We start from the raw sequence: 14,321 nt of genomic DNA on the forward strand, positions 1-14,321 counted from the left end.
GACTTGGCAGCCCTGATGTCCCGGCCCCGTGGCAGGGTGGCCTGGTCTGCGCTCCGACGGCTCCAGGGCAGGCCCAGCTCTGCAGGGCTATGGGGACCAGGAGGGGACAGGCTGGCGGCAGGGGCAGGCAGAAGAACCAGCAGGGAGACTGGGGCCAAGAGCTCGTTTCCCCCGCATCGAGGGACCAGCAGTGGCAAAGCAAGCACGCCGGGAATCCTTGGTCTCCCGTGCGTCTCTGGAAGGAATCTAAAGGGGTGCAGCTCTTCTGGAAAAGAGCTTGGCAGGTTTTCATAAACTGCGTGTGCAGTTAGCACCTGAGCCAGCCTCTGCATGGATCCCAGAGGAATGGAAACTCAGGTTCACACAGAAACAGCTGCATGAACATGGCTGGCAGCTTCATCCCATTAGAGCAAAAACTGGAACCAAACCTCCACCTCGAGTGGTTAGGCAGGCAGCGCACGCACTTGCCGGAATGCCCGTGGTGGGAAGGGGGCCACCCGAGGCTGGACTGGACTCAAGGGCGGCGTGTTGAGCGGAGAAGCCAGCGGCAAGAAGGTCACTCGCCGTGGTGTCGTTCACACAACATCCTCGAAGCTCAGAACAGCAGAGAGAACAGGGCCCACAGGAGCCCTGGGGCAAAGCCGGATTCCGCACCTTGGCTGTGACGGTGCCACAAGTCTACATGTGGGAGAACACTGCGCTGTGCCCTGCCTGCATACAGACATGCACACACAGACACACCAGACACAGACACACACCAGACACGGACACACAACAGACATGGACACACAACAGACATACACAGACACACAAACACACAGACACACCAGACAGACACACAACAGACAATAGACATGGACACACAACAGACACAGGCACACCAGACACACAGACACACACACACAGACACACCAGACAGACACACAACAGACACACAGACACAGACACACAACAGACACACACAGACACAGACACACCAGACACAGACACACAACAGACACGGACACACAACAGACACACAGACACACAACAGACACACACAGACACGCACACACAGACACACCAGACAGACACACAACAGACACACACGGACACACAACAGACACACCAGACACACACAGACACACCACACAGACACACCAGGCAGACACACAACAGACACACAACAGACACGGACACACAACAGACACACACAGACACACACAGACACACCAGACACAGACACACGCAGACACGCACACACACAGACACACCAGACACACAGACACACAACAGACACATAACAGACACGGACACACAACAGACACACACACACAACAGACACACACAGACACGCACACACAGACACACCAGACAGACACACAACAGACACACACACACGGACACACAACAGACACACCAGACACACACAGACACACCACACAGACACACCAGGCAGACACACAACAGACAGACACACAACAGACACGGACACACAACAGACACACAGAGACACACAGAGACACACCAGACAGACACACAACAGACACGGACACACAACAGACACACACCAGACACACGCAGACACACACACACACAGACACACCAGACACACGGACACACAACAGACAGACACACAACAGACACACAGAGACACACACAGACACACCAGACAGACACACAACAGACACACAACAGACATGGACAGACACACAGAGACACACAGAGACACACCAGACAGACACACAACAGACACGGACACACAACAGACACACACACAGACACACAACAGACACACGCAGACACGCACACACACAGACACACCAGATACACGGACACACAACAGACACGGACACACAACAGACACGGACACACAACAGACACACACAGACACACAGACACGCAACAGACACGGACACACAACAGACACACAGACACAACAGACACACAGACACGCAACCGACACGGACACACAACAGACACACATACAGACACACAACAGACACACACAGACACACAACAGACACGGACACACAACAGACACGGACACACAACAAACACACAGACACACCAGACACACAACAGACACACACACACAAACACAACAGACACACGCAGACAGACACACAACAGACACAGTCACACAACAGACACACACGCAGACACACAACAGACAGAGACACACAATAGACACGGACACACAGACAGACACACAACAGACACACAACAGACACGGACACACAACAGAGAGCAGAGAAGCCAGCAGCAAGAAGGTCACTCGACACATAACAGACACAGACACACAGACATGGACACACACAAGCACACGGGCACACACAAACAGAAACACAACACAGACACACAGACACACAACAGACACAGACACACAGACACAGAAGCCTACACACAGACACGCATCACACAGACACACGGCCCGCGGGGGGTGGCAGCACGCAGGCCCCCGCCGTCGCGGCTCCAGCCCGGGCTCTGGGGTTGCGTGCGCTGTTTCCTCAACTTCCTGTGAATCTATAATTAATTCACCGCAAGAAGCTTTTAGAGCTCGTGTTTGATCATGTCGAGGAGATGGTCCCCCTCTTCTGTGTTTGGCCTTTTCTTCTCTTCAAACATACACACATATTTGTTCCGGTTTTCTTTTTTCTTTTTTTTTTAAAAAACCGCTAACTAATGACCGGGTTATAAATTCAAATGGAGCAGCGCTGGAAACACGAGCTTCCCTCTAGAAAGATGCTGGCGCCCACCCAGACAACAAGGATAAAAGCTTCTGGAAATACTTCATCCGCACCGCGCGCATTTGTCACCTGCTGCCGTGCCTCTCCTGTGAGAAATGTGAGTGCTGTTCCGTGCAGCCGCGGCTTCGGTCGCCCTCTGAGTTATGTCCCGGCAACATGACAAATCACAGTATCAATTAGCTGCTGTAACACAAGTGGCATTCTGTAATATATTTAAGCACGAAAAACTGCGGAGGTGAAATTTATGTAACCCTAAAAACTATAAGGAGAGAAAAGATCACTTGGAATTTATTGGTAATAATAGGAGACAATGTAATTCCAACGGTGCACAGCCCTTTGAGAAAGGGCAGCCAGACCTGCAAGTTGTGTGTTCCAGAAAGGACACAGGTGGGTGACGGGGACGCCCCGGCACGGGGACGGGGGCAGCATCCCCTGGAGATCCCAGCCCTGCCCCCGCCCAGCCTCCCCCTTCCTGAGCAGCAGTTGGCTCGGGGCCAGGCTGAGCTCCAGAGTCCAGACAGGCTCCCCGACCTTGAGCCGGTCATCGGCACCCAGGATGGGGCGGGTGGGGGGGGGGGCGCTCCCAGCAGCCGGGGATGGGACCAGTTGGTTTCTGTTAGTCAATCCCCTGCTTCAAAGTTCAACTTGCTTTCTGAATTTACATCTTGGAAATAGTGGTTTCCATATTTTTAAAATACGGAGCTGCTTTTAGCAGTGTGCTTTGCTGTAGGAGATTTACGGGGAAAGTAGAGGACAAAAGCGCTGATTTTCTGTTTCCAACAGCGAGCTCCTGGTGTTTTCACACTTGGTAAAGGCCTTGTCATTTCGAGATGTTAGTCAGAATCTTGCTCAAAGCCTTCCTACCCTCAGACAGGCTGCCTGCAAACACGACAGTTCCAGTGCCCAGGTATGAGGGCCATTGGGTTGGGGGGACCTCTAAATGGGTGAGGAGCCCAGGGTCCCCCTCATGGCTGGGGGTCTGGGGGCTGTGGGCTGTGGAGCCCCGCCAGGGGGCTCCCATTTCTATGACCTGCCCCAGGGGTGGTCCCAGATCCCCCATCCCACCCCGCCGGGCAGCGCCCTTTTGCTCATGGAATCCCACAGAACAGCATCGCCAGGCACAGGCCAAGGTCCGTCTCCAAGGACGTGGCCTCTGCTTTCACCTCGAGGGAGGCCCAGGCCTCCGTCTGTCCTGGCCCCGAGCTCGCCCCTCTGCGTGAGGGCACCTGCCTTGGCCCTCTCCAGAGGGCAGGCCTATGGTTCCAGCCGGGTCCCCTGTTCCCCGGGGCCTCCGGCGCCTGGGCCCATCTTCCTCTCCCAGCAGTTAATTCCCTCTCACAGCCCAAACAGCCCTTCTGGGTTGATCGGGATTAAGAAATTAGGTGGGTTAATAAAGCTAAAATGTTCACAGATGCTTGTATATAAATTTCTATTAAGTTCCCTCATTCAACACTGGTCTCTAATAGTTTAATTTCTGTATTAAATAATTAAAACTCTATTTTCAATTGCTGTGAACAATTGTTTTCCTTAATGATCTTCCTGGAGGAGCCAGTAATTTTATATCTTGTAAAAATGATTAACTGGCATCATTATCCCATATGTCTGAAATATAACTCAGCAACTTCAAGAAAGGCCATTTGTATTCAATTAATGCTCCCTTGCATTAAGACACACAATATTACTTCACGTCCTCTCATTTTATTATGACGATGATGGAGATAGAAACAACCAGTCTCATTATCCCATTTCCAACAGAGAAATCAATTTTCAGTGTGTCTCTGCCCTTACAAAGAAAAAGGTGGCGTGGTTCCTGGGGAGCAGCCGCTGCAAACTCCCTCTGGGCGACGGCCCAACTGCGGGGTCCTGCCCTGGACAGGGGGCTTCTCCGCGGGCAGCCCTTCTGGGGCTCTGGGAGGGGCCCGTGACTGCCTCCCGGGGGTTGTCCTGGAGGGGACAATCTGCCCTGCTCCTCCCCCCAGCATCATCCCCCTCCACCACCGTGGACACCCCCCGGGCCCCCACGCCCAGAAGGGGGTCTCCTGAGAGACAGCCCTGATCCCGGGACCCATGTTGGCCTTGGATGGACCGGGCCCCCACATGGAATCGGAGGGGCTGGGGGAGCCCTGCATTGAGTAGCCCCTTTGTAGGGTGATTCAAGGGACGCGCCCTGCCTCACCACTCAATCAAGGGCGCTGGCGGCCAGGATAATCTAATTGTTTGACGTTTTTATCACAATTCATTGAGACCAGAGGCAGATGACTAGATTAACACCCCGTGCTGTTGGCTAATGGCTGGGACAGAGCTGATGGGGAGCTCTTAAATTCTCTTATTACAGGTTTTAATTCTCTGTGACACACAGAGAGAGGTGGCATCAGGACAACAAGGTGGAGCCTCCTCAGCCCGGTGCCCTGGGATCGGGGTGCCCCCACTCCCTCCCTGTTCTTCTGGCCACCTGCTCTGAGCCAGGCTCTGGGATAGGGGTTCTGGAGGCAAACAGTCCGGGGGGGACAGGGGCCTCCCTGCCTGAGCCCCAGGACCCCCGCGCCCGGGAAACGTGCTCTGACAAATTGCTCAGCTCTTGGGCTCAGAACCGCCCCCGGAAGAAGCTGCGGCTGGAGCCCCCAGACTCAGGGTTGCCGGGGGCCAGCGTCTCGGGGGCAGTTTGGGTGGAATTTCCTTGACCAGTGAGTTGACCATCTTTTCATGTATCTTGTGGCAACTTGGGCCTCCTGTTCTCTGCCTCGGAGGCCAGGAATAGAGCCGGCAGGCAGGGGCCCCCCCAGGGACTCTGCTGGAAGCCCTGGCGAGGTGGACCTGGGGGGCCCAGGCGTCTGTCCTCCACAGGGCCAAGTGGGTGTTCTACAGAGGACTTTCGGCTTACTGTTACATGTAAGGGAAGGTGAAAGTCACTCGGTCGTGTCCAAGGAATTCTCCAGGCCAAAATACTAGAGTGGGTTGCCATGTGCTTCTCCAGGGGATCTTCCCAACCCAGGTCTCCCATGTTGCAGGCGGATTCTTTACCAGCTGAGCCATGTAAGTCACGCATAACATCCGGTGGAGGACACTGGAGGCGGGCGGGGGGGCTGCCGTCCAGCAGATCCTGGGGGGCCGCCTCCAGGGGTCTGCAGAGCCAGCAAGAGCCCCCACCTGGGGTGGCGCAGGCCTCTCGGGGGGGCAGCTGTACTGGACAGGCCCGGCTCTGGATGGGGGCTGGGACAGTGGGGACAGAGTCCCCAGGCAGGCAGTGGAGGTGGGGCATGGAGGGGGACAAGCCTGGGGAGGGGGGGCGTGTCTGACCTCCGCCACTGCAGCCAGGGACCATGTCAGGATGACGTCTGTGTGGACGTCGGTAGTGGCAGAAGCCATCACACCTGACCCCTGACCCCAGGAGTGATGGGGCAGTGACAGGTGATGGGGACAAGTTTTAGGAGCCGGGACGAGTGAGGACGGAGAGCTAGGCGTGGCCACAGCTGCGGCCGTCTGCAGAGGACTGACATCCTGGAGCAGGCTGCCCTCCGAAGGCTCCCACCCTGACTGCCTATGGGCCCTCCAGCCGCTCAAAACAGGCTAGTTTGGATTTTCCCAAAAACTGAGCGCAAACATCATCCTTAGGACCGAAATCTCACCATTTCAGTAAAAGGGGGAAGATTTGTCTGCAGCCTGAACCACCTTCTGCTGGCCTGGCCGTGGCCTCCAAGCCCCAGGGCTCTCGGGCCTCAGCATCTGAGTCCTCTAACCACCCAGGTGTCCCGGCTGCAGGGCCAGTATTATAAAGCTACAAATCACCCCCTGACTTGCTGGCTCCGGAGTCAGTTTGGCTATGCAGTGAGACATTAACAAACGATCTTGCCCAGACGCAGGGCTCCGATCAGCTGCAGGACAGCAGCCTGGTCCTGACTGGAGCTGCCCCAGGCAGGGCATGGAGGGGCCAGATCCGGGGGGCTGTCTTCCTCCCACGCGCCCCCCCCCCGCACCCCCCCATGTCATGCCCCCTTGCAGCCTTCTTGCCCTGCAGCCCACAACCAGGGTGCTTCCATGCCTGCCCCTCGTGGCCTTCAGCCTGTATCTCTAGCCGACTCTGCAGTCCCCTGGAGGAGGCTCGTAGCCGCTTACATGGCGCCCCCCCCCCCACTCTTCCCACCCCCCCACCCCCTCACCCCCTCACCCCCACCACGGGCCAGAGCTCCGCCGCTGGCCCACAGGTCCTCCCCAGCCTCTCCAGGCACGGGCAGTAACTGAGGAGGCTGTCCTGCTGCAGGGACCAGCTCAGAGTCCTGGCACGCCCCGCGGACCCCAGGCAGGCCTCGCGGTGAACGTCCCGCATGGCGGTAGCGGGGTGGAGTCTGCGGTGGAGACTCAGGAGGGCCCCAGCCGAGAGCAGAGAGGCTCCTGCATGAGCCCGGGGCTGCGGCCCAGCAGGTCTGGGGCCCTCGGGTCCAGTCAGGGGGGCTTGCTCAGAGGACCCAGACGTCACGAGCACCCCACAGCCAGAACCACCTCGCCTGCTGACCGCACTGCGCGGCCGCCCCTGGGGCTCCAGCCTCCTCTTCCCGTGTCGCTAGTTTTGCTCACAGACCCGCAGTCAACAGGGCGGGAGAAGACGGTTCTCGAGCTCAAACAGACACAACCCGGCCTCATCCGTCCTGACCAATGGCCAGTCAGCTCCCAGGATGTGGACCTTTGATGTTTCAGTTAATAAAAGGAATCATGTACACAGGAAACCCAGGGAAACCCAGTGGACACCGCAGGAAGCAAAGAAGGCACCAAATGCCCTCTCCCTCCTCTGCAGGCCCCACCCCTCCTCCAAGTCCTTCCCACTTCTCCACAGGCACCACCCCTTCTTCAAGTCCCTCCCCTTTCTCCACAGGCCCCACCCCTCCGCCAAGTCCCTCCCCCTCCTACAAGGCTCTGCCCCTCCTCCAAGTCCCTCCCCTTTCTCCACAGGCTCCGCCCCTCCTCCAAGTCCCTCCCCTCCTACAAGGCTCCGCCCCTCCTCCAAGTCCCTCCCCTTTCTCCACAGGCTCCGCCCCTCCTCCAAGTCCCTCCCCTCCTACAAGGCTCCGCCCCTCCTCCAAGTCCCTCCCGTTTCTCCACAGGCTCCGCCCCTCCTCCGAGTCCCTCCCACTTCTCAAGGTCCACCCCCTCATCCAAGTCCTTCCCTCTCCTCCACAGGTTCTGCCCCTCCACCAAGTCCCTTCTGCTTCTCTGCAGCCTCCGCTCCTCCTCCAAGTCCCTCCCCGTCCTCTGCAGGCCCCGCCCCTCTCCAAGTCCCTCCCTCTTTTCCCTAGGCTCTTCCCCCTCCTCCACAAGCTCTTCCCGTCCCCCCAACCTCTTCCTCCTCCCCAGGCCACACCCGGGCTCCTCCTCCTCTCAGAGGCTGTTCCTCCTCCCCCGCAGGCTCCTCCCCAGGGCAGGGTTTGGTGCCATGGATGCTTTCTCTGGATAAGTGTCCATATATTTAACGATGAAATGACAATCTATTTAATGAAATGATGGCACATTTTCCCCAAGTGCTATTATATTAGATATGCTGTCAGAGCAGGCGGCCCCCATAGTGCACCTTTTCGTGGATGTCTCACGCTTCACACACAGCCCGGGCCCGGCTTGCTGTTCTCCCAGGAGACAAGCAGTCTGTTTACTTGGGTGAAACTGTTGATGCCTGCTTTGTGAATAATGTGCGGTTGCTCCCGTAACTTGGTCGCGTCTCTGTTTTCAGAACAGAGAAGTCAGTATATTCACAAGATCCCAGCGTTGACCGTTTAGCCCTCCAGTCCCCACGTGCGACTCTGGCCATCGTGGGTGAGGAGGGTGAGTTACGGTTCACGACCACAGTTGGGTTTCTTTTGCTTCTTTGGGCATTTCTGTCTCTTTTTAACTCTTAAGGACTTTGGAGCCAGGTCTGTCTTCAGAACAGCATGTAGCTTCCACTGTTACCAACTGTGGCTTTGAGTTGGACCTCAGAGGCCTCACAGTCTGGCCACACACGTCTAGGTCACCTGCAGACTGCCTGGCTGGCAGGGACGCCCCCCCTCCTTCCTCACTCGGACCTCGCAGGCCTCCTGGAGGAGCCCCTGGGTCTCCATGTTGTGTCCTGGCCAGAGGAAGACTGGACAAGCAGCAAAGCAGTCCAGACGACAGAGGGAGAGAACGGGGGGAGCCGCAGGGGAGAGGGAGGCAGGACACAGCGCGTCAGAGGCCGGGAGGCCCGTGGCACTGCTGGAGCCACACCTGTCGGCAGCATGAGTGCGAGAACCGCAAGATCTGCTCAGGGGCTCAGAGGGGCTTATCCCTACACGGCCATCAGGTTTGCACGTGTACCCCGCGTTCCTCCCGGTACAATTGCTAAAGGTGGAAAACTGGGAAGACCTAAGGCGCTGGCATATAGACTGTGGGACACCCACAAAACTGCTTGGGATCCTGGGTCCTGCCTGGCGGTGCCATGCGGGTGCCGGGACACGGGTGGGATGGGCAGACGGGCCTGGACTGGAGAGTGTGTGTGTTAGTTCTGGGTGGGGGTCTTATAGAGAGACTGCCCACGTGTGGCGTCTTTCGTACGCTCGGTGCTTAGGGGTCGTGCCCCCGGGGACCGGGACAGTGCTGGCCCCGCAGGTGCTCAGGCCGCAGTCATGCGGGAGAGTGAAGGGGTGAGCAGAAAGGAGGCCGGTCCTGCCGCGGCGTGGGCGCTGAGCCGTGGCAGACGGCTCCTTTCTTCATCGGGTTCAGTGTTTCACAACTGGTGTCTGTCACCCTCGCGACCAGAAGGAAAGCTCTGTTTGAGAGCTTTTCCACCCAGGTCTTTGTCAACTGTCATTTCTCCAAAGATGCCAGGAACGCTGCCCTGGGCTGAGGCCAGCAAGGACGCCTTGTCAGCAGAGCCAGGATCCACTCTGCCGTCAGTCCGTCCCCACCGCAGCAGGAGCCCCAGGACCCAGGGAGCACCCAGCCTGCACCCCGCACCCTCCTTTGTGCCCGGGAGCCCCCCGTGTGCCCGGGACACCTGCCATGTGTCTGGGACATCCCTGTGTGCCCAGGACTGCCCCTGTGTGCCTCAGACCCTCTCCTCCATGAGCCCAGGACAACCCCTGTGCCCGGGACACCCCCGTGTGCCCAGGACCCCCACGGGCCAGGCAGGAGGAACTCTGGCCAGGAAGGAGGATTAACTTCCTGAGGTGAATTAAATTAGGCACAACCTCTTGGGACCCTTTGTAGGAAGAGGTATCCAGGCTGTGGAACGCAAGCTCACGGGTCCCTCAGACCAAATTCCATACTGATGTCACAGGCCACCAGCCCCTGGGGGTGCCCGCACCCCTACCCTGTGGTATAGGGGTTTGGTGGCCTGGCAGCTGCACAGCTTTGAAGCCCTTGGGAGGCTTGGGGCAGATAAGCCTCTGGGCCCAGCTCACTGCCTCCCCAGCCCTGTGAGACCCATCTCCCAGACGGGGGTGTCCAGGCAGTGGGCAGCCTGGGCTGGGGGTCGGAAAACCCCCAGGCATTGCAGGAGGCATGGGGTGCTCTTTGCCTCACATGGCAGACACGTTCCTCAAAGTCAGGGGGACGGCTGTCCCCGTTGAGGAGCCTAGAGGAGAGGTACCAGCCCTGACCTGTGCGCCTGGGGTAGAGGCTTTCCTTCCACCAAGGACCCCTGCCTGCCGCCCCCTCACCCCAGAACGGGGCGGGGACCTCAGCGTGCTTCCCTGAAACGCTTCCTGGCCCAGCCAGCCGCCCAGTGACCCTTTAAAAGTGCGAATAGTTTCCCATCAGCGGCAGCTCCTCCCCTGGAGATGAACCCCCTTCTGGAATGGTCCTTGGGGTGGCCTTGCCCCAGCTCCCGCCCCCTCACGGGTCTCCAGGAAGCAGGCCCTCCCCCAAGTAGCCGTTGGGCGCCCTCAGTGACGGTGCAGGGGTCACCCTGTCCATAATGCCAACCTGCATCTGTCGGGCTCAGTCGTTAACTGGCCTCCTGTCTGCCGCCTCCACCCGGAGAGGCGTTTTAATACAGACCTGGGGAAACGTGGACGCTCCGGCCTGAGCGCCAGACCCCGCCCGCGGCGGGAGCGGGGTCAGGGGGAGCGTCAGTGCAGCCCCCCACCTCGGCCAACGACAGCGGCGGGGCTGGACACAGCACAGCTGGACCCTCACCCGCCAGCAAGCCCCCACGGCATCCAGAGCAGCCTGGAGCGCAGCCAGAAGCCCTTCCGGAAGCGTCCACTCGGCCAGCGCTGTCCGAGCCATTCTGGGAGCGCAGCGAACAGGCTGCAGCCGCTGCCCTCACACAAATCTTGCGCTCGGCGCCCAATCAGCGCGCTTGGCACGCGGTCAGACCCCCGGGAGAGCAGCCCCGGGGAGAGACCATTACGCGACTGCACGTCTGGTGCGGGGGTCCGGGGCGGGGGGCCTGGGATGGGCTTGGGGCTGATTTACGGCCGCCCTGTCTTTGTCCTTCCCTGAAGGAGACGCAAGTCTTGGGACCCCGAGGAGCTCTCCTGAGGCGCCATGCGGCTGCACCGCCTCCTTGGGGCTCCTTTGCCTGGCTCTCGTTGTCACACGCATGCGGTGAGGAGTGATTTCCAGCTCATGTCAGAACACTCGGGGTGCGTGCCCCAGCTGGACCCGTCCAGGGAGGGAGAGGGAGTCGCACTCCTGAGGTCTGGAGCCCCCCTCCCCGCCCCCCTCTCCCCGCCCCCCTCTCCCCGCCCAGCCTGGATGTGGCTGCGAGGGACTGGGGGCCACGGGTCTCCAACAAGAGCCGAGCACCACCTAGAAGCAGAAAGCAGAGCAAAATGCAACCCCAGAAAGGTGCCGGAGCTGGGGCGCCCACGGGCCTGGAGGTGGAAGGGGGAGAGGTTGAGGGGCAGGTGTGTCCATGCCTTTGGCCTGGACCAGACCCGCAGGGGCCGTTCCCTCCTGAGCCCCCGATACTCTTGGCCATTCCTTTACTCGAGCTCTTAGCAGCCTGGGCCCCTGGTGGGTCAGAGCCTGTCCTGGACCAAAAACCTTGCAGGACCTTGGAAATGAGGAGGTGACCCAGCCTTGGTGCCCGTTGGACGTTCACGCGGAAAGTGTGAGGGGGTGGGTAGCGGACCTGGGGGCGGGGCCCCGGGGAGGGAGGAAGCCCAGGGGGGGCGGGGCCGCGGGGGTGTGGCCAGCGCCGCCCCGGTACAGGGGCGGAGAGGCTGCGGCCCGGCTGCCCATCAGATGGGGCCGCCCTGCAGAGGCCAGGTGCCCCAGTCAAGGAAACTGCAAAGTGCCACCTTCTTAAGAAGCTGCCGGAGAAGAACCTGGAAACAACTGGGCCTACGTCAGCGGAGGGTGGACGTCTGTTCGTACGTGGGAACCTCCCAGTAGGCACGAGAGGCCTGGGGCGCCGGGCCGGCCCCGGCCATCCCCGGAGCGTGGCCCACGACCCGGCCCCGCCGCCAGGGCCGGCGAGCCGTCCACCCGTGTGCCCCCGGGAGGGACTGACCCAGAGTCGTGAGGTCAGGTGACCGTGCGGCCCTGCACAGCCGCAGGTCCCGGGAGGCCACGTGGTCACAGCCGCCCCGTTTCTGTTGGACGGGCGAACAGTCTCAACCTGGTGACTGGGTGCTTCTTTCAGAAGGAAGGTGAGGCCCGCACACAGCATGGTGAGAGAGGCGGGGGTCTGCAGACAAGAAGGAATAGTGTGGTTCTGTGCACTGCTCTCGGGATGTTCCTACGTGTATCAAGACGCCTAACTTTGAAAGAAGTACAGGAGCTGGAGAAGGGGAGCTGGGGCGCGGGGAGGGGCTCTGCAGGGGGGAGACGCCCAGCTGTCCCTCGCTGGGGGCGGGGCTTCAAACCCAGAGAAGCTGCCTCGCAGCGCAAGGGGGAGGGGTGGGAGCTTCTCGCAGGTCCGGGAGCCCTGGCCATTGTCCAGGCCGCCTCCTGCCGGGAAGGGGCGGGCAGCCCGGGCCCCTCGGCCTCTGCTCCCGGGTCTCTGCCGCTTCCTTTACAGACCTACTGGGCCCCTCCCACCTGCCAAGGGTCTTCCCAGGGAAGGTGCTTGGCTCAAAGCCCCGTTCAGGGACTTCCACACGCCCATGGTGTCTGACACCTGAGTACAGGGATCTCCCTGGGGGAGTCCAGGCTTTCGGAAAACCCTGTGAAGCCTGGAACTGAGTTCATCTTCGTTTCTTGACCCTGTAGCACTTAGCCCCCTGGGTGCCCCAGCCATGAGGGGCCCTTGCAGCTAGGTGCCGACCTGACGGCAGGTGCATCAGTGAGGAGGGGCTCAGAGCGTACCAAGCAGAGAGTGAGCCTCAGGACGACGAGAGCCAGAGGACGGTGGTCCAGGGGGTGGTGGAAGGCAGGGCGGCAGCAGAAGGACCGGTGTGGGGTCCGAGGGGAGGGGGCCGCTGGGGCCTGGGTCTGAGGCTCACTGGTCATCTCATGGGGATTAGACCCAAGCGGAGTGTGGGGGGCAGGACTGAGCTACAAGCAGGGGGGAGAGGGTGAGGTCAGGCCAGCGCCCCGCTGGGCCTCCTCTCGTGGCCCCCGCCCCCCACCCCCTGCCCCTCGCCGCCCAGGCCCAGGCCCAGGCCCAGGCCCAGGCGCACCCTCAGCCCGCAGTGACCCTTCAGGCAGTCACCCTGCTGGTGGCGCTGGGGGTCAGCGGAGCGGAGCGGGCAGGGGTTCTTCCAGCTGCCTTTCCAGGGTCGGCCAGGCGAGGGCACCAGCGGGACAGGCAGGGGTCCGGTCTTTCCCGGCCTGGATGTTTGCGGGGGGGAGTGGGGTTCGCGCCCACCCAGCTCCCTTCAGCGTCTGCAGAACCTGGGAGCGCCTGCAGCAGCACAGGCGCCCAGCAGGCGGCCTCTCCGGCTCCAGGGCCCCCACGCCTCCACCCCTGCGCCCCCAGCTGGCAGGCACTTGGTTCTCTTGACCCACCAACCCCTGGTGAGCAGCCCTCTGACTGCCCCCAGGTGCAGTCCCCTCCTCTTGCTCCCGGAGGTCGAGGACTGGTCCCACGTGGGAGGACAAAGCCAGGGTCCTTTGCCTTTTGCAGGAAGCCATCGAGAGGGTGTGCTTGGGGCAGGGGGCAGCTCCACGACTTACCAGCCTCTCAAAATGGAAAATCTTCATCCGTTTGCCAACTCCAGAGCTATCTGCGTGGAGATGGGATCCAAGCTCCTTCCAGAGACAAACCCTCTTCCTCCCCTCCGTCCCCCGGCCCCACGCCTGCCAGGCTCTGACCCAGTCCGGGCTAGGACACCGGCTGGTCCTGGCTGGCCCTCCTGAGGGACCACCTTCCCTGACCTCCCTCTTCCCAGCGGTCACTCGGCCCATTCCTATGCTGCACGGACTTGCGGGGTTTTGTTTAATGTTGAAGAGGGCGGCAGAGGATGAGATGGTTGGATGGCATCACCCACTCAATGGACATGAATCTGAACAGCTGGCAGACAGGGGAGCCGAGCCTGCTGCAGCCCATGGGGCCGCAAAGAGTCCGACGACTTGGCGACTGAACAACACCCAGTCGTGCCCGCCGGGGTGCAGGGTGGCGCTCGCTGTTCACGTGGCTCTCCCCGAGCGCGCCTGGCAGGGAGCATGACCCGATAAATAAACGTGACTAAGTCAAGA

General features: G+C 60.3%; 1 protein-coding gene across 1 annotated transcript; it reads left to right on the forward strand.

Moving 5' to 3' along the window:
* LOC108634002 lies at positions 7,052 to 14,321 on the forward strand. The gene is made up of 5 exons (XM_018041100.1): positions 7,052 to 7,057; positions 10,713 to 11,100; positions 12,937 to 13,076; positions 13,332 to 13,640; positions 13,750 to 14,321. Exons 1-5 carry the CDS (start codon positions 7,052 to 7,054, stop codon positions 14,290 to 14,292), a joined length of 1,386 nt encoding a protein of 461 aa, XP_017896589.1. The 3' UTR covers positions 14,293 to 14,321.

Source organism: Capra hircus, chromosome 26, assembly GCF_001704415.2.
Source record: "Capra hircus breed San Clemente chromosome 26, ASM170441v1, whole genome shotgun sequence".
Lineage (NCBI taxonomy): Eukaryota > Metazoa > Chordata > Mammalia > Artiodactyla > Bovidae > Capra > Capra hircus.